Below are 27930 nucleotides of genomic sequence, written 5' to 3' on the forward strand. Positions count from 1 at the left end.
TTCAGGTAACAACACAGTTTTAAGAATCAACTTTTGAGCAGGGTCATTTTTATAAATTCAACTATTATTTTCTCTTGTGGACTATATGTAAACATCTTTTATGTGAAATATCTTACTCAGGTCAGCACTAAATAAAAAATAACATGCATTTTGTATGATCCCTCTTATTTTGGTCAAATAATTAACATTTTGGAGATTCTGCAAGATGTCTGTAAACTTTTGACCTCAGCCGTACATGAAGTTGTTGACACTGATCACTTTGGCAGAAATAACATCTTGTAGGTGTTTCAGTCTATGAGAATTGTTTGCCCCTTTACATGTTATTGGAAGGGTTTTTCTGAATGTCAGCTAAGTCCCTAACAATATTTTGAAGTTTGATATTTAAAAACTGAGCCAATCTTGAACAGATTTGCAATTTTGGGTTTTTCTGAAAGCTTCCATTTAGACCAGATTGACTAGCTATTGCCTTGCAGTTTCTTAAGGGTGAATTTGGTGGGATGTCCCATACTGCACAGATTGCCAGTGAGGCTGACTTTTTCACACAAGAAATGGGCATTTCTGTTTATTAAAACTGCACAAAACAAACACATTTCCAAATTATAATAGTATTATGTGATAACATTGGTCAAATGGCTAATCTAATATCTGTATATTCTAAAAACACTTTGTCCCGAATGATGTTCCATTGCATACATGGAACACGTTTTTCCATGTATGCAAGAAAAACATTGTAGTGATATCAAATGTCTTCTCTAACCATAAAAATGAACTGCAGAAGTTGCCACACAAGGATGTAAGAAAATTTAGATTTCATTGCGAGAACACAAAGCACAGAGACTTCACTATGACAAAATTTATTTATTGTCATTTAAAAAAAAAAAAAAAAAAAAAAAAAAAAAGGGACCAGAGTTAAATTACTAATATGGAGGGAATTCATTGTGTTTATTGACACTGCAGCAAATGCAATGTAGGCAATGGAGCCTTTTTCCCCAAACATACACAATTCATTCAGCAAAAAGCGAAGCACTAATATAAACTAAACTAAAACCACGCCCAGCCAAACGGAAAAATGCACAATGAAAAGCTCAACAATGATATAATATCAGCATCATTGTAAATACACAGACCCCAACCAGCATTTCTATATGTACATTTTATACAAAATAAAACGCTTCTTGGTACATGCACAAGACGCACATTTTGTACATGTGTGTTACTAAAACTATTCAAGGAAATTCAAAAACACACATTGGGGCTATAGTCTAAATTACAGAGATAATCAGCTGGACTCTTAATTTAAAAAAATAAAAACAGATAAAATGAGAAACATCACATTCATTTCACAATTAGAAAAAAACAACTAAAAATCAGACACCTATACAAGGCACATTCATCACTGCGCTTTAACTGGGGTTCATGATAATACTGAGCTGCGGCTGCTGGAGATCCAAAAACGCTCTGCTTCAGCCTGGAACGGCTCACTTTAGATGATTTACTTGAAAGGGCTCCACTTCTCCATAGACGCATTTAATGACGCATGTCTGCTGGCAAGACTACCTACAACATGACAGAGACAGGGACATTTTTCAGATATATGCTTAACAAAGACAGCAGCTGCTCCATGACCAATGATGGTGTGTTGAACTCCTTTGTAAGTGTCAGATAAACAGCTATCGATCCACCAGTGCATTGGATTGTATATCAGGGGTTGCTCTGAAATGCTTGTACTTTATTGTTTGCTCACATTTTTTCTTTATCAAACGAAGGAAGAAAACAAACAAACAAAAAATCCATTAAAATAAAAAAAAAAGCTCTGTCTGTAGACAACTGCAGTGTTATTTCAGTAAACAAGTGGTATTAAAAGTTCCAGAACTCCAGTGCCAAGTCGATCCTTAAATATTAAAGTATACAGGTCCATCTCAATAAATTAGAATGTCGTGGAAAAGTTCATTTATTTCAGTAATTCAACTCAAATTGTGAAAGTTGTGTATTAAATAAATTCAATACACACAGACTGAAGTTTAAGTCTTTGGTTCTTTGAATTGTGATGATTTTGGCTCACATTTAACAAAAACCCACCAATTCACAATCTCAACAAATTAGGATACTTCATAAGATAAAAAAAACATTTTTAGTGAATTGTTGGCCTTCTGGAAAGTATGTCCATTTACTGTATATGTACTCAATACTTGGTAGGGGCTCCTTTTGCTTTAATTACTGCCTCAATTCTGCATGGCATGGAGGTGATCAGTCTTGTGCCGCTGCTGAGGTGGTTTGGACGCCCAGGTTTCTTTGACAGTGGCCTTCAGCTCATCTGCATTTTTTTGGTCTCTTGTTTCTCATTTTCTTCTTGACAATACCCCATAGATTCACTATGGGGTTCAGGTCTGGTGAGTTTGCTGGCCAGTCAAGCACACCAACACCATGGTCATTTAACCAACTTTCGGTGCTTTTGGCAGTGTGGGCAGGTGCCAAATCCTGCTGGAAAATGAAATCAGCATCTTTAAAAAGCTGCTCAGCAGAAGGACACATGAAGTACTCTAAAATTTCTTGGTGACTTTGGTTTTCAAAAAACACAGTGGACCAACACCAGCAGATGACATTGCACCCCAAATCATCACAGACTGTGGAAACTTAACACTGGACTTCAAGCAACTTGGGCAATGAGCTTCTCCACCCTTCCTCCAGACTCTAGGACCTTGGTTTCCAAATGAAATACAAAACTTGCTCTCATCTGAAAATAGGACTTTGGACCACTGGGCAACAGTCCATTTCTTCTTCTCCTTAGCCAAGGCAAGACGCCGCTAACGTTGTCTGTGGTTCAGGAATGGCTTAAGAGGAATACGACAACTGTAGCCAAATTCCTTGACACGTCTGTGTGCGGTGTCTCTTAATTCCTTAACCTCTGCCTCAGTCCATTCCTTGTGAAGTTCACCCAAATTTTTGAATTGATTTTGCTTGAAATGCCTCTCAAGGCTGCGGTTCTCTCGGCTGGTTGTGCATCTTTTTCTTCCACACTTTTTCCTTCCACTCAACTTTCTGTTAACATGCTTGGATACAGCACTCTGTGAACGGCCAGCTTCTTTGGCAATGAATGTTTGTGGCTTACCCTCCTTGTGAAGGGTGTCAATGATTGTCTTCTGGACAGCTGTCAGATCAGCAGTCTTCCCCATGATTGTGAACCAAACTGAGAGACCATTTTGAAGGCTCAGGAAACCTCTGCAGGTGTTTTGAGTTGATTAGCTGATTGGCATGTCACCATATTCTAATATGTTGAGATAGTGAATTGGTGGGTTTTGTTAAATGTGAGCCAAAATCATTACAATTAAAAGAACCAAAGACTTAAACTACTTCAGTCTGCGTGCATTGAATTTAATACATGAGTTTCACAATGTTAGTTGAATTACCGAAATAAATGAACCTTTCCACGACATTCTAATTTATCGAGATGCACCTGTAATTACTATTTTATATATATATATACACACACACATTATTTTTATATATTAAAAGGTTTTAGGTTTTAGTTAAATAAATTGCTTGTATTTATCGTTTGTATGAATAAACTGTAACAATCTCACATAGGTCACTACACAATGTAAACTTTCAGGAGTTGCAATCAGGAGTGGGAGTGAATCTCCTAAATTACAGTTTTGTGTGTGAACGGAACAGAACCCAAAGCTGCAATGACTGACACCTTGGTTACCATAGCAACATTCTGGCATTTGGATGGTTGCTTAGCAGAGTTTGTTCTTATAGGGTTGCCATGTCCTCTTATAATAAGCAGTGCTTATTAAGCATGTTTGGGTTTATTATTTGTGCTTGGTTCATAATGCGATCCAGTTTACGGAGTCAATGAAGTAGGAGTCAAGTAGGACACAATATTTTGGTATGGATCTTATTTCCAAGATAATGCGTATTGATTTGAGCTTATTGTGGGCTTGTTTCATTTATTGTTTTTTTTTTCCTATTAAGATCTGGCAACACAAATGAGTCAATATGTGCCATTGTGAATCGAGAAGAAAGATGCAACTCATCTTTAAATAAATCATTAACAGCTACTTGTTCAGTTTGGTTCTGCACACACTACATAATTCCAGGGCCCTATGAAAAACATTTTATTTTTCCCTAAACTCCATTTTATTTTTTTCCAAATTCTATTTTTTTTCTATTTCCATTTCAGTTTTTTTTTTAAATAGTTAAATTAAATTTTAATAATGATAATAATAATAAAAAACATGTATAATTAATTGAAATCATTTTTGAAATACATCTCTTTTTTTGTCCTCAAATTTTGTTTCATTTTTACCAAATTTGGTGTTTTCCATTAATTTTCTGGATTCCATTTTATTGGTTTCATTAAATTGTAATAATCCAAAGCATCTCTAAACAATTAATTTATTAAAAAAAAAAAAAAAAAAAAAAAAACTATTATTTTATTTGATTAAATATATATACACTACCGTTCAAAAGTTTGGGGTCAGTACATTTTTTTTTTTTTTTTAAGAAATTAATACTTTTATTCACCAAGGATGTATAAAGTTAATAATTAAAAGTTTATTAAAAGTTAATAATAAATAATTTACATTGTTATAAAATATTTATATTTTGAATAAACACTGTACTTTTTAAACTTGTTATTCATGAAAGAATCCTGAAAAAAAAAAAAAAAAAAAATATCACAGGTTCCAAAAAATATTTGGCAGCACAACTGTTGATATTATCCAACATTGATCATTCTAATAATAAATCCGCATATTAGAATGATTTCTGAAGGATCATGTGACACTTAAGACTGGAGTAACAGCTGATAAAAATTCAGCTTTTCATCACAGGAATAAATTCTATTTTAAAGTATGTTAAAATAAATAACATTATTTTATATTGTAAAAACATTTTGCAATATTACGGGGGTTTTTTTCTATGTTTTTAATCAAATAAATGCAGCCTTGATGAGCATAAGAGACTTCTTTAAAGACTATTACAAGTCTTACTGACCCCAAACTTTTGAACGGTAGTGTATATTATATTATATATTACATTTTTCTGATAACTATTCAAAAAACAATGTTTTAACATTAATTTTAGTAGTAGCAGTAGTAGTAGTGCTATCATTACATTAAGTAATATATTTCTGTCACAGTTTCTTGAAATTAAACTGAACTTTTACTTTGACGAGTTGTTGTGAAGACCTTTAAGTTTCTGTTTGTAAATTAAATGATGGTAGTTTTTTCACAAGAAAAGGTAAAATGCTCATGAAGTGTCTCTCAGAGCAGTTTTAGAGACTAATGTTCATGTGTTCATGTACTCATAATGAGGCGGCAGAGGCTGAGGATCAGGATGTGTGCAGTAAATGAAACTGTGTGTCTGCGCCATTCATTCACACAGAGACAGGCAGAACAGGCATGATTTACATTTAAATTGTATTTTGTGGCTTAATAATATACACAGACCCTAGTCCATATTGCGTTTTGACTCAAGTGTACTGACCTACTTTTGATTTATTCATCCGAAATTCCTTGACATTCTGCGTTACAGTAAATTCCATTTTTATGACTGGATTCCATGATTCCGTCCGCGTTACCATGGGACCCTAAAATTCCTGTAAATTCACTACATGCATTTGTGGGGAGCTGATTGGTTGAAGAAAGCGGTTGTAACTCCTGCAAATGACTGAACCGTGTTTGTACAGAACAGCATTAAGCACTAAAAGCTGCAGTGTGTATGTTGCCATATTTACAATATTTTGAATTCACAGAATTAATCACTACCATTTAGCACAGCATAAATCATCATGTAGTGCACTCACCTGCTTCAGGACCCAAAATAATCCTTTTTGCTTTTCGCTTCTTTTTCCTGTCCTGCTGAGGACTGTCCTACAGACACATATGAATCCAAATGAGCTCTAAATGTTAATTACCAGGCAGGTAAGTATTAGCACATAATGGTAACTGTAAATGAGACTGTATCGGACATACTAGTCTGTCCACTGATGCTGGGCTTCTTTGGTATGTGTTTGGAGAGGATTCTGCAAAGAAAAACACATGAGTGATTCCTGACCAGATTCCTGTAGACATAACATGCTTTAAACGCTGTGATGAGCGTAGCTACCTGAAGATTTGGCCAGCAGGCAGTCCTTCTTGATGTGAGTGTTGGAGCCGCACAGATAACAGCACTTCTCCTCTCTATGCCGCCATCGTCCCTCCGTGTAGGGGCTGCCGTCATTCATCACCCTGCCATCGGGTCTGTTCACATCACGTCCGCTGAACGATCCATCAGTGTCACGTCTTTGTCTTAGCAAATCATTGAAAAGAATGAATGAACAACAAAAAAAAAAAAAAAAAAAAAAAAAAATCAGACTATATATCAAAAATCAGATTTAATGAAGATTTACTAGTTTTAACATGCAAAGGTATACAACTGTTCAGAATGTGGGGTCACTTTCGAAAGTCTTTTCTGCTCACCAAGGCTGCATTTACTTGATTGAAAACACAGTAAAAATAGTAATATTGTTAAATATTATATCAATTTAAAATAACGGTTTTCTATGTGAAGATATAGTAAAATGTAATTCACTGCTGAGATCGAAGCTGAATTTTCAGCATCATTACTCCAGTCTTCATGATCGTTCAGAAATCATTCTAATATGCTGAAAACAGTTGTGCTGCTGAATATTTTTGTGGAATCTGTGATACATTTTTCTTCAAGGATTCCTTGATGAATAGAATGTTCAAAAGAACAGCATTTATATGAATCTAAACATTTTGTAACAATTACGGTTCTTAACTGTCACTTTTGATCAGTTTAACGAGTCTGTGCTGAATAAAAGTATTCATTTCTATTATAAAAATCGTATTGATCTCAAACTTTTTAATAGCAGTGCACACTCTCTATGGATCATTAAAGCAGGAAATGTAGAAAAGCATGTTTAAAATGTAAAAGCAACGTTCAGTATGAACAAAAGAGTAAAACAGATGATCTACAACAGATCTCGTGCTGAATTACCTCCTTCGCATTGGACAGTCTTTCATAAAGTGCCCAATCTTCCCACAGATTCGGCAGCAGCGGTCATTGGGTGCAAGTTTGCCCTCTGTCAGCACCTCTGGGTCAAAGAAATACTCCTGCAGATACAAAAGTGACATCAAGTACAATGACATATGTGGCGTTTTACAGAAAAATACTGTAAAATATATTAAAAACTCTAATTTAAATCATACAAATGTTTGAATGTTATCATTGTTTCCACAAAAATATTAAGCAGTTTTTAACACTGATAATAATGAGAAATGTTTCTTGAGCAGCAAATCAGCATATTAAAAATTATTTCTGAAGGATCATGTGACACTGAAACTACTTTGTAAACAACAACAGATTTATAAACATTTCTAATGACAAATGTTGTGTTCCCAAATGCAAATTAAAGCGGCTCAAACCAATCTCAAATTCTCACCGGCATTCATAAAAAGTTCACATTTCAACACTGATTCTACTCGAATTTGGCGAATCACATGGGTCGTTCCTCAGAGGTCGGAAAGTACGGAAATCCATATTTATACGGGAAAATCACATCCGCGCGCTTTAGTTTAGAGACCAATTCTCACTATTTAACTAGTTGCTTATTACCATGCATATAACTAGCATACCAGTTGTTTATTAGTACTTATAAGGCACATATTAATGCCTTATTCCGCATGACCATATTTTAGATCCCTTAATGCACCTCATACCTAAACTTACCAATTACCTTACTATTAATAAGCAGCAAATTTGGAGTTTATTGAGCAAAAAGTCATAGATAATTGTTAGATAATAATGAGAATTGGTTTCTAAACTGCAGTGTGACCCAGAATTAACATGGCTAAGATAAAGGACACAAACCATTTTATTTGAGTACTCTGGTGGGAAGCTTCTGACGGGGGTCCCGAAAACTGTTCGGGCGTTGATGAAGGCCTTCATGATGAAACTCGCCACTGCAAACAGCCATACAGAAGAAAACGTGTACATGTCATTGCATCAGACGACAAGATATCAAGACAAGGGTCATTTTCAAAAAGGCTGGGATGGCTAACAACAGCAGACAGCTATTTCTATATTTATAAATGCAGTTAGAACACAAAAAGTTGCTAATGCAGGTATAAATCTGAAATGGTTTAAACAACCAAAGTCACTGATAGATAACAGTAGCTAAACGCAGGTGTTTTTAATCTAAATACGGTGGTTGAAGGTTTATACGTTTGAATATAAACTTTAATAAAGGTCATATGATGAACGGTAAAGTGTATATGAAGGATTATAGATACAACAGTAAAAGAAAAATAACAAAAACATGACATACTTCTCCGTGACAGACCAGCTCCAAGATTATGACTCAAATCAAAGGGATCTGAAAGAAACACAAATGATCAACTGCAATCTTCCAACATACAGCATGTTAAAGGAATGTCAGCTTTAAAAGTAACACATTACATGACTGCTACTCTTAATAAAGTATATAATAAAATATGTACAAAATGTCTCACATTGTTATTTTTGTGTTTTCTGTCTTTCATTTTATCTTTTAAAATAATGCATGTCATTTTAAAAATGTGGAAATGACCAGAATAGGTTAAAGCAAACACTTATTCACAGAAATGATTAGTTATACAAACCCCAATTTATATAAATGCATCTAATAAATGAAATAAAATCCAAAAAAAAAAAAAAACATATTTGAAATGTAATCAAATTTTACAAAGTTTATAATAATGTTCCATTTTTAAAGTTTATGTGATTTTGCTCTCTTTTTCTTAACAGCTCTCTCTGTAGTGGAGTGAAGACGTAATATTACTCTTGTAAACAGTTTTTGGCGTTTTAGTAATATTCTTCATATTTAAAATGCATGCACATTACTGTGAAGAGCAACAGTTACTGTACAGGTCTGCAATGGTCAAAAAGGTTTTATAAAATTATTTTTGGATTGATCTCTTCTTGTAAACTCAGAGATGTGGATTTGAACAGCAATTACTCTACATGTACACTCTCAGACAAAACGGTACAAAAGCTCTGACTGGAGGAGGACCTTATTAAAAGCTACTAATATGTGCCATTAAGGTACTAATATGTACTTTTAGGCTTGGTTTTATAGACAAGGCTTAGACTAAGCCAGGATTAGGCCACAGTTCGATTAAGATATTTAAGTAATTTTTATAAACTCCTTAAAAAAAACATTACTGGTATGCGTCTAGAGACAAAACAATGGCACTGAAATATTTTAAGATCAGACGGGGCAAAGTTTCTTTCAGCTGAAACAGCTCAGATTTACATTTTAGTCTGGGACTAGGTTTAAGTCTTATCTGTGAAACCAGAACTAAAGTACTAACATGTACCTTTTTGCAGTAGATACCTAAGAGAAAAGGTTCTGACACATTGACAGACTTTGTACCGTTTTTTCCTGGGAGTGTACCATGTTATTGCTATATATTCATAGGTTCTTTGTCTGATATTCACCGCTCAGTAATTTGCTCTTACCCTCGATGGCGAGATGTTTGGAGGTCCACTGCTTCTTGAAGGTGGTGAGAGGCTCTTTTCTGCGGATGCAGACAACGGTCTCCTTGAAGTCAAAAGTCTCGGTGTAAAACTGCAGCAGGCCAAGCCACAGCTGCCCCACAGACTCCTTGTTCTTCTTGTACTCCGGCCAGTATTTATGCTGAGGAATCAACAACAATACCACACTTATTGGGTATTAAATCAGAAAAAAAAACAAAAAAAAAAAACAGTAAAACTAATATTTTGTAACATTAAGTTAATAAGAAGAGATGCTTCGTGAGGAGCACATTAGAATGATTTCTGAAAGATCACGTGACACTAAAGACTGATGTAATGATGCTAAAAATTCAGCTTTGATCAGCAATAAATTACATTTTAAAATAAATTCAGATATATTTTATAGAGGATTCTGTAGGGTTTAAAAGCAAATATGTGAAAGCTGTAAAAGAGTTGTGATATTGGATTAGAACAAGCAAAGCTAGTGAGTGATTACTATAGAATATGTAAAGTTTATTTGCTGTTTTTGTACAAAAGCAATTTACAGAGCTCCAGAAAAAAGTAAATAAATAAATTAAGGAGCCATTGGCTCCTTTAAGAAACAAAATTAGCCATCTTTTTTTTTAGGTGCCACAGAATAAACACGTTTTATTTGTTTATTTTTTTTAACACTAAAAGTTCAGTCATACTGTCAAGCGTTTATGTCTCATCATTTTGTCTTTATCAGCATTTTATTTTTAACTGGTAGATGTCCTGGGAACTGAAGTTCACTTAAAGCGGGAACTAAATGTCTTTTCCAACCTGAGAACTACATACAGTCACAAAGAACTGTTTATTACACAGAATCTGTGCCAAAATCATGGACATATAACTATATCAGAATCACTTGGGCATTAAGTGTAGTCTGAGCTCCTTCTCAATGCATCCTATCAATGTTTTCATGTCTTTCATCCAGTCTGTTTTTCTTCTTTTATTTTATAGGAGGATTTTATTTTTAGCTCCTTGCATTAAAAATATGAATATGTAGCATACACATTTTGCAAAATGCTCCTCTTTATAGTTATTTTTTCTAGCTGACTAATAGCTTATGGACACCCAAAAGGTTATTTTGATGTAAATGTATTGTTAGGTGGCATTGTTTAACATGTTTACATGTTTTTCGCAGTTTGAAACACTGAATGAACGATTACCTGTGACATTTAAGTAAGTTGTACTATAGGTTCTTTCATAAAACAGCCTATGTTTTGATGTTCATTCATGTTTATTTCATACTATAGTAGTAAAGAGGACAACATGGTGGGTTCACATGCTGCTTGAACTAAATATTCGTGCCTGCTGCACTCCTGTAACACAACAAAGCGCCTGAGCGTGTCTGCTGCTCAGATACACCTAAGCCTACCCGATACTGTATTCAAACTTTGATTATTTCATTCATTTTTATTTTTATTGAAAACAAATGCCTTTCCTGATGTAACATGAGATGTGAAAAAGCAATAAACCAATTCCGGCAACAGGCAGACGCGAACTGGGATCGTTTGCGTCAAAAAACACTAGCTATTCGCTTTACCACTTACGCCAATGGAAACGCGTTTAAACAGCCGTCTTTTGAAATATTTTCACGTTAGTGCATAGAGGTAATATACATAATAAAAGGCATCAGACTACAGAAAATGGGGGGGGACATTTATTTTGCTTCCGACACATATTTTCTCCCTCAACTTCAAAAATTATTTTAAAATCATCCGACATCGCTGCAGAAGTACCGACACAGTCTTTTCAAAGTGAACAAGCAAAGATCAAACGCCATTAACAAAAAAGGTAAAACAGCGATATAGGGCGATTTTGTTGAGGAAGAACATGAGATAGGAGTTTTTTGACATACCCTACCTGTCATGAAACAGGAAAAAACAGTCAGGCAGAGTAAGACAAGATGAGTGTTTGACATTAAAAAGTATATAAATTGTATTATTTTTCTGAAAGTAACCGATCGTTTTGCGAGATAAGATCCTTCTTCCTTTGGCTGGGATCGTTTACAACCACATTTGGGATCATTTGAAGCCGCATTTAAACTGCATTTTGGAAGTTCAAAATAGGGGCACCATATCAGTCCATTATATGAAGAAAAATGCTGAATTTTTTTCCTCAAAAAACAATTTCTTTACGACTGAAGAAAGAAAGACATGAACATCTTGGATGACAAGAGGGCGAGTACATTATATGTGAATCTTTGTTTTGGAAGTGGACTTCCCCTTTAATGTCCACACAGCTGACAGCTTTACCTGTTAGTTACCTGTTAGTTCAAGTTGTGCATGAAATAGACATTGCTTTTCTGCACTGTTACATCACACATCTCTGTCATTTCGATCTCTCTTAAACTGCAGAACTGGAGCTGTGTTTAGCGGGTGTGCTGTCAACGCTGCTGTTCAGCAAAGATCAGGACTGTTTGAAATACTTTTTCCACTAAAACTTTGATGTGCTTCGTCTCACATAAACAATGTGATTGCAAAACAACCAGAAAAAAAGGCATTACATGCACATTTTAAACATGTACATTTATATAGCAAAAATTTCACTCGCAAATTAATATTTCTGGTTGACCGTTTTAGTCACTAGTCAGTTTTAAATAAAACTGATATAGGAAACAAAATCCAGTCCAGAACAATTTTAAGATGACAAACACATTATTTTAGAATCATTTTTTAAAATTTAATCTAACCTAATCTAATTCTAAAAATGTAACTTTTTTTTTTTGTTTGTAATTACAACTGGCTATGATATTAAAACTAATCTCACTCACCAAGTTCTTCAAATCCTTGAAGAAATGTATATCCCAGCCATCAACAAGAACTACTGGCTTTGTCTCCCCAACAAACATCTACAAAAATATATACAAAATCCATTCAGACACAGTTACACCAATTCACACTTTAGGACATACTTAATGCAAAACAGAATATACACAAAATGACATAAATAATCATATATGTTCCATTTTAACAATTTGTATTACCTTTTATTTTTTTATGCTGAAATACCAGGATTAAAGAAATATCAGAAACAGTTTTCTTAAAGCCTTTATGTATAATGCATAATAAAAGCAGTTTTAATGCCTTAATTATGCCTTGTAAAGCATAATGCATTGTAGGATCTTATGAATAATTATAACCACAGTTACAATACATCATAACACTTATCTATTCATTTAGAAAGTATAATGCAATACAACACATGAAAAAAACAAACCTTCTTGTATTAATAATGCATTTTAACTTTGGTTACAATTATTTATTGAAATATATAATGCATTACAAGGTGTATTATGAATAACTTTGTAATGCATACATAAAGGCTTTAAGTGTTATCTTTTATGGATTACTTTTATGGATTAATGCATAGCATTTCTAAATTAAGGAATGAAACACAGTAATGAATTTTTGGTGTTCATATGTGCTTGTATGTTAATGGTTAAAGTACTACATTACATGTGTTTCTGTGCAAGTGTTGTGCCAGCTGTAGCTTTGTATTTAATTCATTTAATATAAATAACTGTCACTGACAAAGTTACTATGATCATAAAAGACACCTCTTGGAGAACTGGGATGACAGGTGGGCTTCTTTGTTGAAGGAAGTACAGCACCATTAGAGTATAGGCATATGAAGACAGACTCCCACGAGACGCATCTCCAATGTCGCACACCTGAAATCACAAACATCAGAAATATGTGAAATCTGTGATGTGTCTCATTTAACCCAATGTTGAAAATTTTCTCCAAAAGCAACTGAATTCTTTCTCATTCTAGCTACAAATGCAGCCACTAATGTGTACAATCTCTACGCCTGCAGCAGTGATGACATTTAATGAATGTGTCAAACTCACTTTAGCAAACACTTTCATGACGTAGCAGAGGATCTTGACCCGAGCATCAATCGCTGCATACGATGCCAGCAATTCTGTGTTGTGCAAAGCCTGAGGAAATAAAACAGAAAAATCTCAGATGCTCTTCATTTTACAATATATACACCTGCAGTGGACTTGCATAAGGCGACAGTGAGTAATATAAGTTGACTACTTGGATGTTTTATATGTTTAAAGTGAAGTTTAAGGTTAGTACCTTGTTGACAGTAAGCACCCAAATAAAGCACTGCAATATGTAATACATTTTTCATTTACAAATATTTAATTAAAAACAAAAAACCCTAAAATAGATTTGACTTTTTCCAAAAAATGTAATGTAGATAAAGATCGTGAACACTCAGCACTGATATCTGCATTTTTAAATTCACAACAGAAAGACCAGGAGAGTAGTACTAACTGATTAACTACACAATAAAACAATAAGATTTGTGACCATAAATATATTTTAACAATACATCTCCAAATAACTTTGAAACAACACAGTATATTAAACATCTGATGTTTTATATATATTTGTTTTATGATATTTAGATACCAATAGTGATACTGATGCCTCTATTAAATCGAGCTTTGGGGATATAATTTATTTTTGCCAGTCCTACTTAGAAGAAACAAGCTGAAGTTGACTTTGAACACATTCACTTATGCAATACTTAACATTCAAGTTAAATATCTGGAGCAGATTGAGTGTAACATAAAAACACAAACTAAATATATTTGAAAGACAAAAACCACGCAAACGCCTTGAATATAATTATAACACATACATATAATATGGTCTAAATGACCCTTTGAACTGTAAAGTCTCTCATAACTGTTCTGAATTAACAGGAAATGTGCTGGGTGTGGAAAACTTATCTCTTAAGAGCAGAAGTGGGCAGTAACTAGCATTAATAAAATATATTTTTTTAGCATACAAGTACACTTCATGAGCTAAATTATGAAATACTCTGAATTACAAAAGTATATTTGCATTTCAAAAACCAGCTTTAGATGCCGTAGTTGCTATTTAATGACAAGATTTCCAACTAAATTAAAATAGATTCTGTGAACGAAGGGGCATGAAGAAAGCCAAACAAGCATAGTGCTCGTCTTATGTCGAACTATTGGTGATAAGAAAGGAACTATGTCGAGGATCAACAATGTTATGCCTTTTACAGAAGTCACTTTACAGATATGTAAAGCGGGCTCTCTTCTTATAAAATATTAGTGCTGTAAACAGCGGCGATACTTAACGGCCTGAACTTCTATTTAATAATGTTGTGTCAGGTTTATTCTCTCACCAGTGTATTGTACAAGCTTATATCTCCCTCTAGTCCAGTTTTGGTGTGGTAAAACTTCACAATTGGGACTTTTGCAGTAGTAATAGGTAGGATGTTTCTCAGGCCTAAAATGAATGGATAAATAGACATGGCAGAGGTAGAGAGAGATGGGGTGTAAAACAAAACCACTGATTTATTTTAACAACACACATTTAAAGTAAATGGAGTTTCCCTGAAGCGTACAGACGGGCTCTTTGTCATTTCATTAACCAGTCAGAACATTAGATGTACGGAGAGAAGAAAATATACAAACAGTATAGTCTCTTCCTTCCTAAAAAAAGTCCATAATAATGCACCATTTCATTCACAAATATTGAATGAGATGAGCGCATACACTCTTCAGTAATGTAAACAACAGGCATTGTAAGATTTACACCCAAACACTGAAACGGGGACCTTACTGTGGTGTTTCCGCAGAGCTTTGGCCAAACTCTCGATAACAGCCATGGAGTCCAAACCCTGTCAGAAGAAGTGCATAAATGTCATTTTTGCATCTCTGTTCATCAGGTCTTATTTGCTCACCAAAGCTGCATTTATTTAATCAAAAATACAGTAAAAACAGTAATATTTTGAAATATTATTCCAATTTAAAATAACTGTGTTCTGTTTAAATATATGTTAAGATGTAATTTATTTCTGTGATCAGAGCTGAATTTTCAGCATCATTACTCCAGTCTTCAGTGTCACATGATCCTTCAGAAATCATCTTAATAAGCTGATTTGCTGCTCAAAAAAACATTTTTTATCATCATCAATGTTGAAAACAGTTGTGCTGCATGCTTTTGTAGAAACTAATATGTACAATTTTTCAGGATTATTTATACATTTTATAAAATATTAACAATGAAAATTAACTTGCACTTGTGATTACTTTTCTTGAACAAAAAGCAAAAATGTGGATTATTAGGAGACACAGAAATGAATGGGACGATTCTGAAATGTTAAAATACTCACTGTTTCAATCGATTTTAAAAAATTTAGTCTGAAGAAAACATTTCTGCGTGGAGTTACATTTTACAGTACAACTTTGCTGCCATGACAAATGCAACACTATAACCCTAAAATAGCTGTACAGCTGTACAGAGCCGTTTTAACAGTTTTCAGACTCTGTAATAACTGTAATAAACTCTTTCTGTTTGTGCGTCATAAAGACCTTGCATAATTGTAGAAATAAGAAACGGTACCTCCGCTGTGTCCTGGCCTTCTAGAGTCATGCAAATGTCCAAGTCACTCTGTTTAAAGCCAAACCCATTTTTGGATGAGCCAAACAAAACCAACTTGGCTCCTGTTAGAAAATACACATTAATGAACATCTGTAAAGGCTTCTCATTACATGCATATAAAATATTCTGACTTCTGACAAAGTAGAGAAAGAAATATTAGGCAATAGCCATCTTAAAAACAAAGGAATCTCACTGGTCGAATAAGCTCTATGTATATATGATGTACAATGCATTATAAAAGAAGTTTTGATGCATTAGTTATGTTTGTAACGCATCTCATGAACAATTGTAACTACTTGTCTTATTCATTGTTACACCTTAAAAAGCATGATGCATTAAAATACAACAGACAAATCTTCCAATATTGTACCGCATTTTAACATTGATTTACAGTTATTTGTAAAAAGATAAAATTCATTACAACATTACGAATACCTTTATAATGCATAAAGGCTTTAAGTAAAGTGTGAAATTCTTTTCCATACTTAGACCATGATGTATTCATTACCTGGGACTTGACATCTCAGGAAACTCTCGAAATCTTGTAAAATATGTTCTCTGACTTTCACCTCCACATCATCTGGTGCAAAGTCACCTAAATGAGTGCAACCATTTTTATGAAACTACATGCAAAAAAATGAAGTGCAAGCTAGATTTCAACATTTCTTAAAAACAAACAAACAAAAAAGCACTGAGGTTGCCTACCAGAGGTTTTAGTTTCCTATTCCTATATATATATATATATATATATATATATCTCATCATAATAAATAAATAATAAATAAAAAATAATAAATAAAAATAAAATACCTGATTATTATCAAAATTATTTATGCAATAATGAATTAAAATACTTAATTCTAAAGCTACTTTCTCATCTAAAACAACAAGGACGTTTAATCCTTTTAGACTTTTAGGTTTAGTTCACAAAAATATAAACAATGAAAAAGGAAATGGTGTTTTGGAAAATACACTGACAGTGTACTTACTGTAGCATTGCTCACAGGCATCATTGAGGATCTTGATGAAATCTAGAGTCATGGACGGAAGGGGATCCAGCTCCACTCGTTTGAAGTCCTCGGGACAGTCCTGTTTCGAATGCCCATCGCTCTTACAAAGGCTGCATATCAGAACAGGGGACTGACAGAGAAAATGAAGGTTAGTGTGTCACTATGACCCACATCAAACAGAATACAAAATAAAACAGAGAAGAAGTGCTGGTGCAAGTTATTAAATGGCAAAATTGTCAACAGAAACATCTAACATTTAATAAACTTGGAAAAAAAATGCATTTTTACCTTGCCGTCACTGAAAAACCGCTTGCTGAAGACATACTGAAAGCCTTCAGGGCCTGCCGGAGCTCCTACAGGATATTCAGATTTGCTAAACTCTGCTTTGGGTTTGTCTGGGACAGACGCTGCGTCCTCTGGATCACCCACATCAGACCCCACATCATCACTCATCTCCCGCTCGAACGGGAAGATCTCATCGCCGGAGTGATCACATCCAGATCCATCGAGCTCGATGTCATCTTCTTCCTCCTCTTCTTCCTCCTCATCTTCACCCTATAAACGTTTATTTGTTATTTTTCTGAGGGTCACTAATGCAAAAATTATTTCTCCACTATTATATAAAAAACATTTAGCTAAAATTACAAGGCAAAAGTGTTAATATATTTGTCTTATTTTATTACATTTCCTTAAAACAAGACAAATTTACCTGAGCAGCCATAAAGGTTAACAAAATATATATATATATATATATATATATATATATTAAAATCCATGGTTTAGGTTTTAGTATTTTTTATGTGCTTTTGTCTTTTTATTAGTTCTTGTGTTTTTGGTTTGTTTTGTTTTAATTTAAATTTCTATTTATCATTATTATATATTTTTTGTTTTTAATTATGTTTTAGGGTTTTTTTTGTTGTTGTTGTTTTTTGCAGTTTTAACAAATTGGGTAATTTTATTTCAGTTAGTTTTTCATCTAATATTTATATTTTATAATACAATTTACAATTTTGGTACTTCAATTTTAGATTCCAAGACAAGTTCATTAAGTTTTTCGCCTAGTATATATAGCAGCTATTTTCGATGTAACTATAGAAGCGTCAAGTTTTAAATAGGAAAAACATTGAAACTCTTTGGTCATTTCTGAGCGAGATGCTAACGTCTAATCGGATTCAATGATCTATGCTAAGCTGCTACCGCCAGACAGGGAGATCGGCTGAATGAATTCGAAAACGGTAAAACTCAACTGTTTAACTCTAGGGGAGATGAACAATGAGCCTATTTGTGGAGCGTTTCTTTAAGTTGCTCATTAAAAGTCATTTTAATGAACAAAACAGATTTTTTAATGGTTTTAGTTTTGACCCTCCAGATAATTAATGCATTTACGCCCACTGCACACCTCAGTCTCCATGTCAGAGTCGGCTTCCTCCTCCTCATCCAGCTCCAGCTCAATGATGCAGTCCGAGTCCTCCAGCTCCTCTGCACTCTGTGGACTGGATCTCGCATGAGACCTCTTCAAATCCTCAGATGGCACTTTTGGGCTTCTTTTCACTGAATCAACATGATTCACAGCACTCACAGATCTGTCAGACTGAGTGTTTGAACTGACTTTCCCTGCTGTGCTTTTTGAAGGAGAAGCAAAGTACTTGTAAGTTGTTTTGAGGCAATGCAACAAATAGTCAAACATCATCTGACTGTTCAATGTCCGAGCCACGTTCCTCTGGACGGCGAATGGATCTGAGCAGAAAACAAAGATGAGCGTTGATGTGTTTCATATCTAGACAAATAATAATAGCGCACATCATGCGATGCATACCTTCGATTGCAATCCTCTTCTTGGGCCAGTCTTTTAGATCACGCCACAGGTCACCGTTTGTGCGCACGCTAATGATTTTCTCAGGTATTTGAAACTCCAGTGAATAATACCGTAATAACTCCACCCAAAGCTTCCCTGGCAGCACAGGAGGACTACGGGCTTTAAAAACCAGCGGGCACTATTTAAGAAAAGACAAACCACAACTCAGTGTTCCTCAATGTGTCTTCAAATTAAACGCTGTGATGTACAGATTAGGAATAAGCAGGAAGACGCTCACCTTTCCCTTCCTGACGGCTTTTTCTTTATCTTGAGATGAATCGTTTGAGGTTTGATCATATACCCAAAGCACGTGTCCTTTTTCAACCCCGACTAAAGAGAAACTCTTCAGTTTACTCAAGGGCAAAACCTAAAACAGAACACAACATCAGTCCCTGCATCCTATTGTGCTGCTTTAATAATCAAACATAAATTAACTACCTCACAATAAAAAACGCTTCTCATAGAAACTGGCACAATAAACACTGGGGATAAACTTCCTAATAAATAACTCATCCTCTTGGGCCAGATGTTCAAAAAGTTTAATCTGGATCAGAATGATCTGGATTTGGAAATCCCAAGTTTTGCTATCCGGGATCAGGTAACCCATCTTAATTGTGTTCTGGTTTTTCAAAGCAAACTTGGATCACCCTGGACTGGTGATGGGGAAAGAAAAAAAAAAAAAAAAAAAAAAAAAAACAACACAACAACAACAACAACAACAACAACAACATTAAATGGGGGAAAATGCCAATGTTTTGCATTGTAGTTTTACATTGCATTTACACAAATAACTACTTCTGACTAGCCCATATCTGATGACTGTGCCAATGTGGTTTACAATCAGTGATTTAAAGAAAAAAAAAAACCTTTAAATTCAATCTAATATTTTTGTTTGATATTGACAGCTGTTTGGAGATTTGGGGATACATTACATGTTAAAATGCTGTATTTTTTAGACCAGTTTTATTACATTTTTGTTTCTGAAATACACCCTTCTGTTGGGATCAGAATAAACTTTTTTGGATCAAAAGATTCTCAATTTTACTAAAACATTTTGAACATCACAAACTGAGGACTTAATCCAGATGAAAACCAAGATTGGATTTTGTGATCTAATCTGAATTCAGAATCCTTTTTTTCTTTTGAACAACGCATTTTCAAGATTTGACCCAATCAAATGGCCAAAAGCTGATCAGATTACTTTCTGAACAACCTGCCCCAGACCATCTTCAGTAGAACAGTAAAAAAAAACATTTTTTGGCTGAAACTGTGATCCTTTGTGATTCATAAAATGCAAGTCAGTGGCTACTGTCACTTTAAGGGTGTGTTCACACTTGTAGTTCGGTTCGTTTGGATTCTTTGGTCCAGACCAAAAAGGAAAAAAATTATACAATTGGTCCTGGTCCGTTTAGCGTTCACACTGGCATTTTTGACAGCGAACCTAAAGATACCGAACCTAAAACATAGTGATACGTTCACAACCTGATTGGTCGGGTTGAATGACGTATATTTTGTGACAGAACTCACCTAACACTCCAACCGAAAGGAAGAGATGTGTACGACTTAAAGCGAACACACGCAATGCCGTCTGCAGGACTAAGCGTGCTCGTTGTTGCGTGTTTATAATTTTATTTTCACCACCTGCAAACTCACAAAGAGCTCATAAAAGACACTCTACCGCCTCATTGCTCTACTTTTGCCCTCTGCTCATTTTGTTTTGGATACACTGCTTGTTCCCTTTGTGAAATCATGTCGCATAGCGACATTGTTTTTGGTTTGTTTAGAAGTATTTGGTCCATGACGGGTTCATATATCATTCGAACCGCACCAGAGTTAGTTTGGAAGCGAACCGAGACCCATCTTTTTAGTGGTCTCGGTCCACTTGCTTGGTGCGCATCAGGATTTGGATGGCAGTGTTCACACTTACTCAAATGAACCGCACTAACAGAGCAACCAGGGTTCGTTTTAATCGAAACCAAACAGAAGTGTGAACACACCCTAAGAGTCCAAAATCATATCAGGCAACACATCATTAATTCCCATGGCTCCTTTTGATATATTGAGGTCTTATGAAGTGAATTAATCAGTCTGTGCAAGAAACTGAACATTATTTACACAAATATTACCTGTAATCCAGAGCCTTCCACAAACACGAAAATCCAATTCTTTTCCATGAACGGATTTTTTCAGATGAACTGGTTCAATTCACTAGTTTATTCATGTTATCACACAATGATGTAACATATTTATTTTTTTTATTAAAACACCCAATAATAATGTGAAACGTAGATGTTTTTCATGTCTAAAGGATATAAAGTGAATAAACTAGTCTTCAGCAGCTCACCTTTTTACATAAACCATGAGGAACTATAAAAACTTTAATTTGTCCTCTTCATTCAAGTTTCCTCAGTTCAGTGACTGCTGGAGAAACCGGAGCGCTGAATCAGTTCATTCATCATAGGATCAGATACACTGGTGATTTGGCTCATTTGGCTCAGTTCATTCAAGTCGGAGTTCGGTCTGATTTGATGAACTGGTTCCAAAAAAACTGGTTCAAAAGGATGATTCTTTTTTTTTTCTAATATATTTTTGGGCCTTTTTAAGCTTTATTTGACAGGACAGTTTGAGAGCAGACAGGAAAGCATTGGGTGAAGAGAGGGGAGCGGGACCGGCAAAGGACCTTGAGACGGGGTTTGAACTCGGGTCGCCGCACTAACCATGAGGCTATTGGCGCTGACGTTTAAAAGAATGATTTGTTTGTAAACCGAACTTCACTCCAGTCTGTTTGCCTGAGGCTCTGGATTACAGTTAATAATGTTGTAAATAATGTTCAGTTTCATGCACAGAGTGATTGTTGCGCTTCATAAGACCTCAATATATCGTTGAGCCACAAAACGAAGAAACAATGTCACCTACATCTTGGATGGCCGTAGGATAAGTATATTAACAGCCAATTTTCATTTTTGGGTAAACTATACCTCTCTTTGGTAAACTTTTCATTTATTACTCTGAAATAGTTGCATGTAATTGGTCAACCGCAGTATTCTGTGGTAAAAATGTTACAGATCATTAAACTGTAACAATTATTTTCAGCTTGAATTGCAAATTTAATTTTCACATAGTTATTCATTTATTTTGTGAGTAGCTGTGTAGTCTGTGTGTTAATTATTGCATTAGTGTCGGGGTCCTGATCACCTTTGTGTTTTATTTTGCAATAATGACCGTCTGACTGCACATTATCTCATGTTACCTCTTCATTAGGTTCCAGATGTAATAATCAGGCACTGGTCCTATAATGTTTTATCAATTGATGCATTAATGTTGAATCACACACCACAGATTCTAGGTATGACGGTAGGATGGGTTCTTTGCGCCGCTGCAGGAAGCTGATGACCATGAGAGCAAAGCAGTAGGACGGAAGTCCACCTTCTTCCATCTGGTCCACACAACAGATCTAATTCACACACACACAAAATAACATCACATAACACAATTGTTAAAAATTAAATCCTAAAGAGTCACTTACTATTTTTTAAAACCTACATACCATCTACTGAATTTAAACAGCAGTGAACACATCAGTCTCACCTTAGCCCAGTATCTGAAGCATATGACCAGCGGGACGAGCTGTGGTTCCAGATTTGCCAACTCAGCCAAATATGCTGTTGTCAAGCATGCACTTTCATTGCCTGCACTGACTTTGCAGATGAGACCACTTTGGAGATAAACAGTAAGTAAATAAATAAATAATGTTTATATATTATATAGACTTGTATAATACTATAAAAACTTATATAACACATGACTTTGCTAAGGGTAATTCCATGCAAATGTCATCACGTTTTGACCAAAGGTTTTTACTATACTGATAGCACAGATGTCAACATTTTGTGGTTTAAATACCCATATGAGGTCTCTCTAAAAGTTTTTAAAGGGTTTTTTTTTTTTTAGTGCATGATTTTCCATAGTCTGGTAAGTGCAATTTTCAGGCTTGTCATGTCCATAACAGTACATATTCCTCATAAATAGACATATTAAAATTAAAATAAAGTAACAATTATCAGTTGTGAAGAACCATAACATCTCTATTAGTTGGGTATTACTGCATCTGGTTTGTGCATTTTAATTAGCAGAAATCCTACAAAGTAATAGTCTATCTAATATGGTGTCATTTTTCGTCACATTCATAACGCATGATTATTTAATAACCATTAACTGTTTTTTACATGAATATCTGTTAAAATGTAATTTATTTCTGTGATCAAAGCTAAATTTTGATCATTACTCCAGTCTTCAGTGTCACATGTTCCTTCAGAAATCATTCTAATATTCTGATTTGCTGCTCAAGAAACATTTCTGATTATTATCAGTGTTGAAAACAGTTGTGCTGATTCATATTATTTCATAATATTTTATGAAAACTTTGATAAATTTTTTTGAGATTATTGTAAGCGTATGCAGCTCAAACGAACAGCACTAATTTGAGAAAGAAATCTTTTGTAACATTCTAAATGTCTTTACTGTCACTTTTGATCAATTTAATGTATCCTTACTGAATAAAAGTATTCATTTCTTTAAGAATATAGGAATACCTTAGTGACCCCCAACATTTAAATGGCAAAGTATACACATTTTTAGATGCAGGTAACTTCATATAAACTTCATAAAAGAACAAGAAGCAAAGAAACACAGACCTTGATTTTTCTTTGCACACAACTACAGGCATCCTCCTATGAAAATCTCCCTCCACATTGACAAAAAGAGCTGCGAAAATTAAAATAAAAGTCAGAAAATTACATTTATATTCTGGATTGGTGGTGCTTTATTGTAAATGCTTGAAAATTAGGCTAAATGTTACAAATCATAGCGCCACCAGCTGGCAGCAGGAAGTTTGGCACAAATAAATGACTTTGACATATTCCTCCTATATTTACCACTTTAAATGCATTCTCTCACCGTTCACAGTTTTACCTGGTGAGCCCAGGTGTGAGGGCCCTTTCAACGCAGCATGCAGCTTTAATTTCACTTTACAATTGTTCATTGCTTTCACTGGTTTTCACCTTTTCAACTTACCACTTTTAGAGAGATGCTCTTGAGCCACGAGCAGAACATCAGGATGCTGGAACTGATGAGAGATTTTTTTTTTTTTCAGTTTAAAATAAGGAAGCAATGATAAAATAAAAATGAGCCATTTAAAATCATTTACCTACATCAAACCCTGAAGCCAAAATAAGATTAAAAGTTAAGCTGTAAGAATATTTCTGAATAAGCACTTTTTACTCACATGGGATGGAAACTTCACATCAATGTTTACATCAGAGTCTTTGAACCCAAACTTAGTACAGGAAGATCCGTATAACCTGAACTGGCAATCTGCAGGAGAAACATGAATACAATTGCATTAAAAAAAAAGTATTGAAAAAAGGGATACTCATTTAAACCAGTTAACCATTAACCGACAGAAAGAATTTTGATCGATTTAAATGGTTTAGTTAAATGGTTTAAAAGATCTTTTTTTTTTCCCAGTAAATTAAAGTATTTTTAAAAGAAAAAAATAAGAAGCTAGGCTATATAAATGAGAAGCCAAAATGAATTCATTTAGCCTAAAGCAAAACTGAGACTAACGTTGGGTCTCTCATATGACACAAAGCCAAAATGTGTCTATATTCAAGATGTATTTGAATCCCAAAATATTATTTATTATGTAAACCTGGTTTTGTACTTCACTCACATTCCAATATTCACATAAAACAAATTGTTTGGCATCTCATCACGGCAGTGCGTTGATAACGATTAAACAGTGTGATTTTTCCATATGTTTGGCTGACTGAGTTTTATTATGATAATGGAAAGGCTGCATTGTCAAGTTAGCAAAACTGTGTGTGTGTGTGTGTGTGTGTGTGCAGAACCGACAAAATGACTTTATTTTTTTCTCTTCTAACAGAGGAAACATCGACTCCTAGTCATAGAGATAATTGAAACTGTAAATGGTTTGTTTATATTTGTGTACATTCACACTAAAAACAAATCTTTGCGCTTTCGTAAAATAAAGAAAACCAGGATGCCGCTTTCAGCCATCATACTTTTGCACAGTACAAATACATACCAAAACTCTGCATACTATCTACTTGTTGCAGTTTTTTTCTTACGTTTTGTTAATTAAGTAAAAATGTTTATCATATAGGCCTATTCAGTCATTATATATAGCCCAGCTTTATTATATTTTTCTCCGTTCGCAGAATCGTTGCATGTGCGTGATGTGATTTGTCTATGTGAATCCTCATGTTCTTTTGCTTGCCGCTCTTTGCGCATGTAAAATTAACCCCTGGAAAACAAATGGTGGAATTTTTAACGGGTCACAGAAACTTATCTTTCTAAAACAATTAAATTCTAATTTAAAATAATCTTGTCAGTTAATAATGGGTTAACGAGCGTCAGCTGTCGGTTAGGAAAAATAACCGAAATGAACATCCCTATTTCAGTGAGCTTTGAATTTACAGCTCCGCTGTTACACACCTGGAAGGACAGGCTCAAGGACTTTCTCAACGAGTGCGTGAATATCTTGGCGTTGTTTCAAATCCTGATCGTTTAAACCGAACTCAGCGGCCACACTTTCCAGAGCCGAGCTGATCGAATGACACTGGGTTTTCTCAGGGGGAGGGATGTTCAACAGCAACGTCATCTTCTGCAGCTCCTGTAAAGAGCAGACACATTTCAAACATAAATGACTAGCAGAACAGCAGTTTGAGCCTGTAGATCATCATTTTATCATGATTCCTTACCTTGGCTTTCTTTCTGTGGGCTCTTTCTCTGATGTGATTGAGTGCTGGTGACATGTCTTCACAGTACACCTTACATTTATCACACCTGAACTTCAGACTAATGCTCGACTAATAAAAACACACAAAAAGAAACAAAATCAGATCATGCGAAGAAATATGATCAGCGTACAAAAGACTTTTGCATTAAATGCATCCTTCGCAGTGAATGGGTGCCGTCAGAATGAGAGTCCAAACAGCTGATACAAACATCACAATAATCCACACCACTCCAGTCCAGCAATTAACATCATGTGAAGTAAAAAGCTGCATGCTTGTATAAAAAATCCATTATTAAGACGTTTTAGCTTCGAACCATTGCTTCAGGCTAACATACTAGTCCATAATCCATAACAACACTTCCACCAGTGGAAGTCAATCTGCTGTCGTCCTTTCACATCAAAATCCAGACACATATTTTGTGGAACTGTTAAGCAATGCTTGATTTGTGCATATTTCTCCCCTGATTCAGCCATCTTTTTCACTGGAGAAAGCATTATAAATGCTTTAATGCCAGATTTGTTTCTTACAAACACAAAGCTTTTCTATTCTCAAGATGTTAAGTGATGGACTGGAGTGGTGTGGATTAATGTTTCTAATCAGCTGTTTGGACTTTCATTCTGACGGCACCCATTCACTGCTGAGGATCCATTTGTGAGCAAGTGATGCAATGCTATATTTCTCCAAACCTGATGAAGAAAATATCTCATCTACATCTTGAATGTCTTGAGGGGGAGTACATTTTCAGCCAGTTTTCATTTTTGGATGAACCGTTCCTTTAATTCGGTCAGTCTGTATCTTACAAACCTCTTTAAGGTCACAATCACTGCCTTCGGCTTCCAAGCACTGCTGTAAAACGTCCCGTCTAGTGAGGCAGCTTTCAATCGAGACAATCCTGCTCTTCTCCCTCCAGTTCTGCATGCTGTCTGATAGACGCACAAGATGTAGACAGATATTAGCTACGTTTTCAGTCTCACCATTTCATTAGGTGACGTTACTCATGTGTTTTACCGAGCTTGTCGTGTTTCTGTCCATCTCGCTGTCGTTCTCTCCAGTTCCTCCGGTCGGCGGGTGAACCCCTCTGGATTCGGTCCTTGTGAGAAGGACTCTGTCCGAACGCTTGTCCCTCAGGGGAGCTGCACGACAGTGAGGCTTTGGCTCTTCTGTTCCCGTCACTATCATAAGTTCGACCGTGACGCCGCTTTGTCTTAGGACTGTAACTGCGTTCGTGGTTCACGCCGTCCCGTCCCAACGGGCTCCTCCAGCTCTCAGCTTCATCTGCTTCCTTCTGTCTCCTGTAGCGCGGAGAAAACTTCCTGTTTCCCTTATCAGCCATTGTGGATCTGGATTAATAGGTGGCAACCAAGATCAATATGAAGAAATGAGAATCTCAGTGTGATTCAATGAGAAAACACTCTCATGACTGTTACTAAACTAAGCCATTTGGATTATAAGGATTCACAAAACCAGTAAAAGGAGATACTTGTTTTAATAGTAATTTTGGGATGCTGATTCCAAAAATAGTGCCTGTTTTGCTCTATAGCATGTCACACTTTATGACAAAATATGACGCAGTTCATAGCAATCTAATCCTGCAGTGTTTAGTGACATTACTGAAATGCTGTATTCGTTTTAAAGAATGACTAAGATACCAATTTTGTACACATTGTTGACTGTGACAGTGCGAATTATTTATATAGATCACAGAAAGCGAAACATATCGCGAAGCGGTTCTACGTGTATGTTGTGAAAGCGTCAAATGCTAAAGCAAAACACGAGCAGAGTTGCTGTGTAAATGCTGCTTTCCCCTGAGGACAAAGAGCAGCCCGGAAGGAGTGTCATGCAGTCAAACTCACATGAATAACAACACACTAAACTGTTTAATATGGTCATGCCGAACTCACCTAATCTAATATCACTCTTGCTCTATAAATGTGAGCGCGACATCCCATGAGATTCCCGTGAATGTCCTGCTGACTGTAACATGCAGGTGCCTCAACATTAACAAGTCTGATAGTGACACAAACCCACTTCCGCCGGCTACACTTCTGTCAAATCATCTGAAGTTCACCTGTCTGAAATGAATTAGAGCATAAAAATCGCCATTTAGCATTGAATTAAGCATAAATAAAGTGCGAGTTTAATACTTTAATTTTTAAGTGACAAACTTAACAATTAATATTGAAATCGCTGTTGTTACCTTACACGATGTGTAGCTGTTTGCATCTTCCACTTCCGGGTCCTACGTAACGTCAAAATAAAAG

The 27930-nt window shown here is 35.2% G+C and overlaps 1 protein-coding gene across 1 annotated transcript; it reads right to left on the bottom strand.

Annotated features, from left to right (window-relative positions):
- Positions 1 to 875: 875 nt before the first annotated feature.
- Positions 876 to 27930, bottom strand: tut7 (terminal uridylyl transferase 7). The gene is made up of 31 exons (XM_051109402.1): positions 27867 to 27930; positions 27571 to 27741; positions 26678 to 27009; positions 26474 to 26592; positions 25631 to 25738; positions 25365 to 25542; positions 24133 to 24221; positions 23922 to 23973; positions 23543 to 23612; positions 22437 to 22563; positions 22183 to 22302; positions 19087 to 19215; positions 18810 to 18987; positions 18393 to 18730; positions 17282 to 17548; positions 16973 to 17123; positions 16492 to 16578; positions 15945 to 16045; positions 15162 to 15219; positions 14722 to 14825; positions 13400 to 13489; positions 13106 to 13219; positions 12320 to 12397; positions 9508 to 9685; positions 8336 to 8383; positions 7879 to 7970; positions 7006 to 7121; positions 6112 to 6293; positions 5979 to 6028; positions 5810 to 5876; positions 876 to 1557 (listed from the first exon to the last, which is right to left on the bottom strand). The coding sequence occupies exons 3-31, from the start codon at positions 27000 to 27002 to the stop codon at positions 1493 to 1495; spliced, it is 3681 nt and encodes a 1226-aa protein (XP_050965359.1). The 5' UTR covers positions 27003 to 27009; positions 27571 to 27741; positions 27867 to 27930; the 3' UTR covers positions 876 to 1492.

Source organism: Labeo rohita, chromosome 5, assembly GCF_022985175.1.
Source record: "Labeo rohita strain BAU-BD-2019 chromosome 5, IGBB_LRoh.1.0, whole genome shotgun sequence".
NCBI classification, from domain to species: Eukaryota; Metazoa; Chordata; class Actinopteri; order Cypriniformes; family Cyprinidae; genus Labeo; species Labeo rohita.

Coding starts and splice junctions, on each gene's coding strand:
- tut7 (XM_051109402.1), bottom strand. CDS start 27,002: ATGGCTGATAAGGGAAACAGGAAGTTTTCTCCGCGCTACAGGAGACAG. Junction 23,974..24,132: donor ATGTGAAGTTTCCATCCCAT/GTGAGTAAAAAG, acceptor ATCTCTCATCAG/TTCCAGCATCCTGATGTTCT. Junction 8,384..9,507: donor CAAACATCTCGCCATCGAGG/GTAAGAGCAAAT, acceptor TGTTTCTTTCAG/ATCCCTTTGATTTGAGTCAT.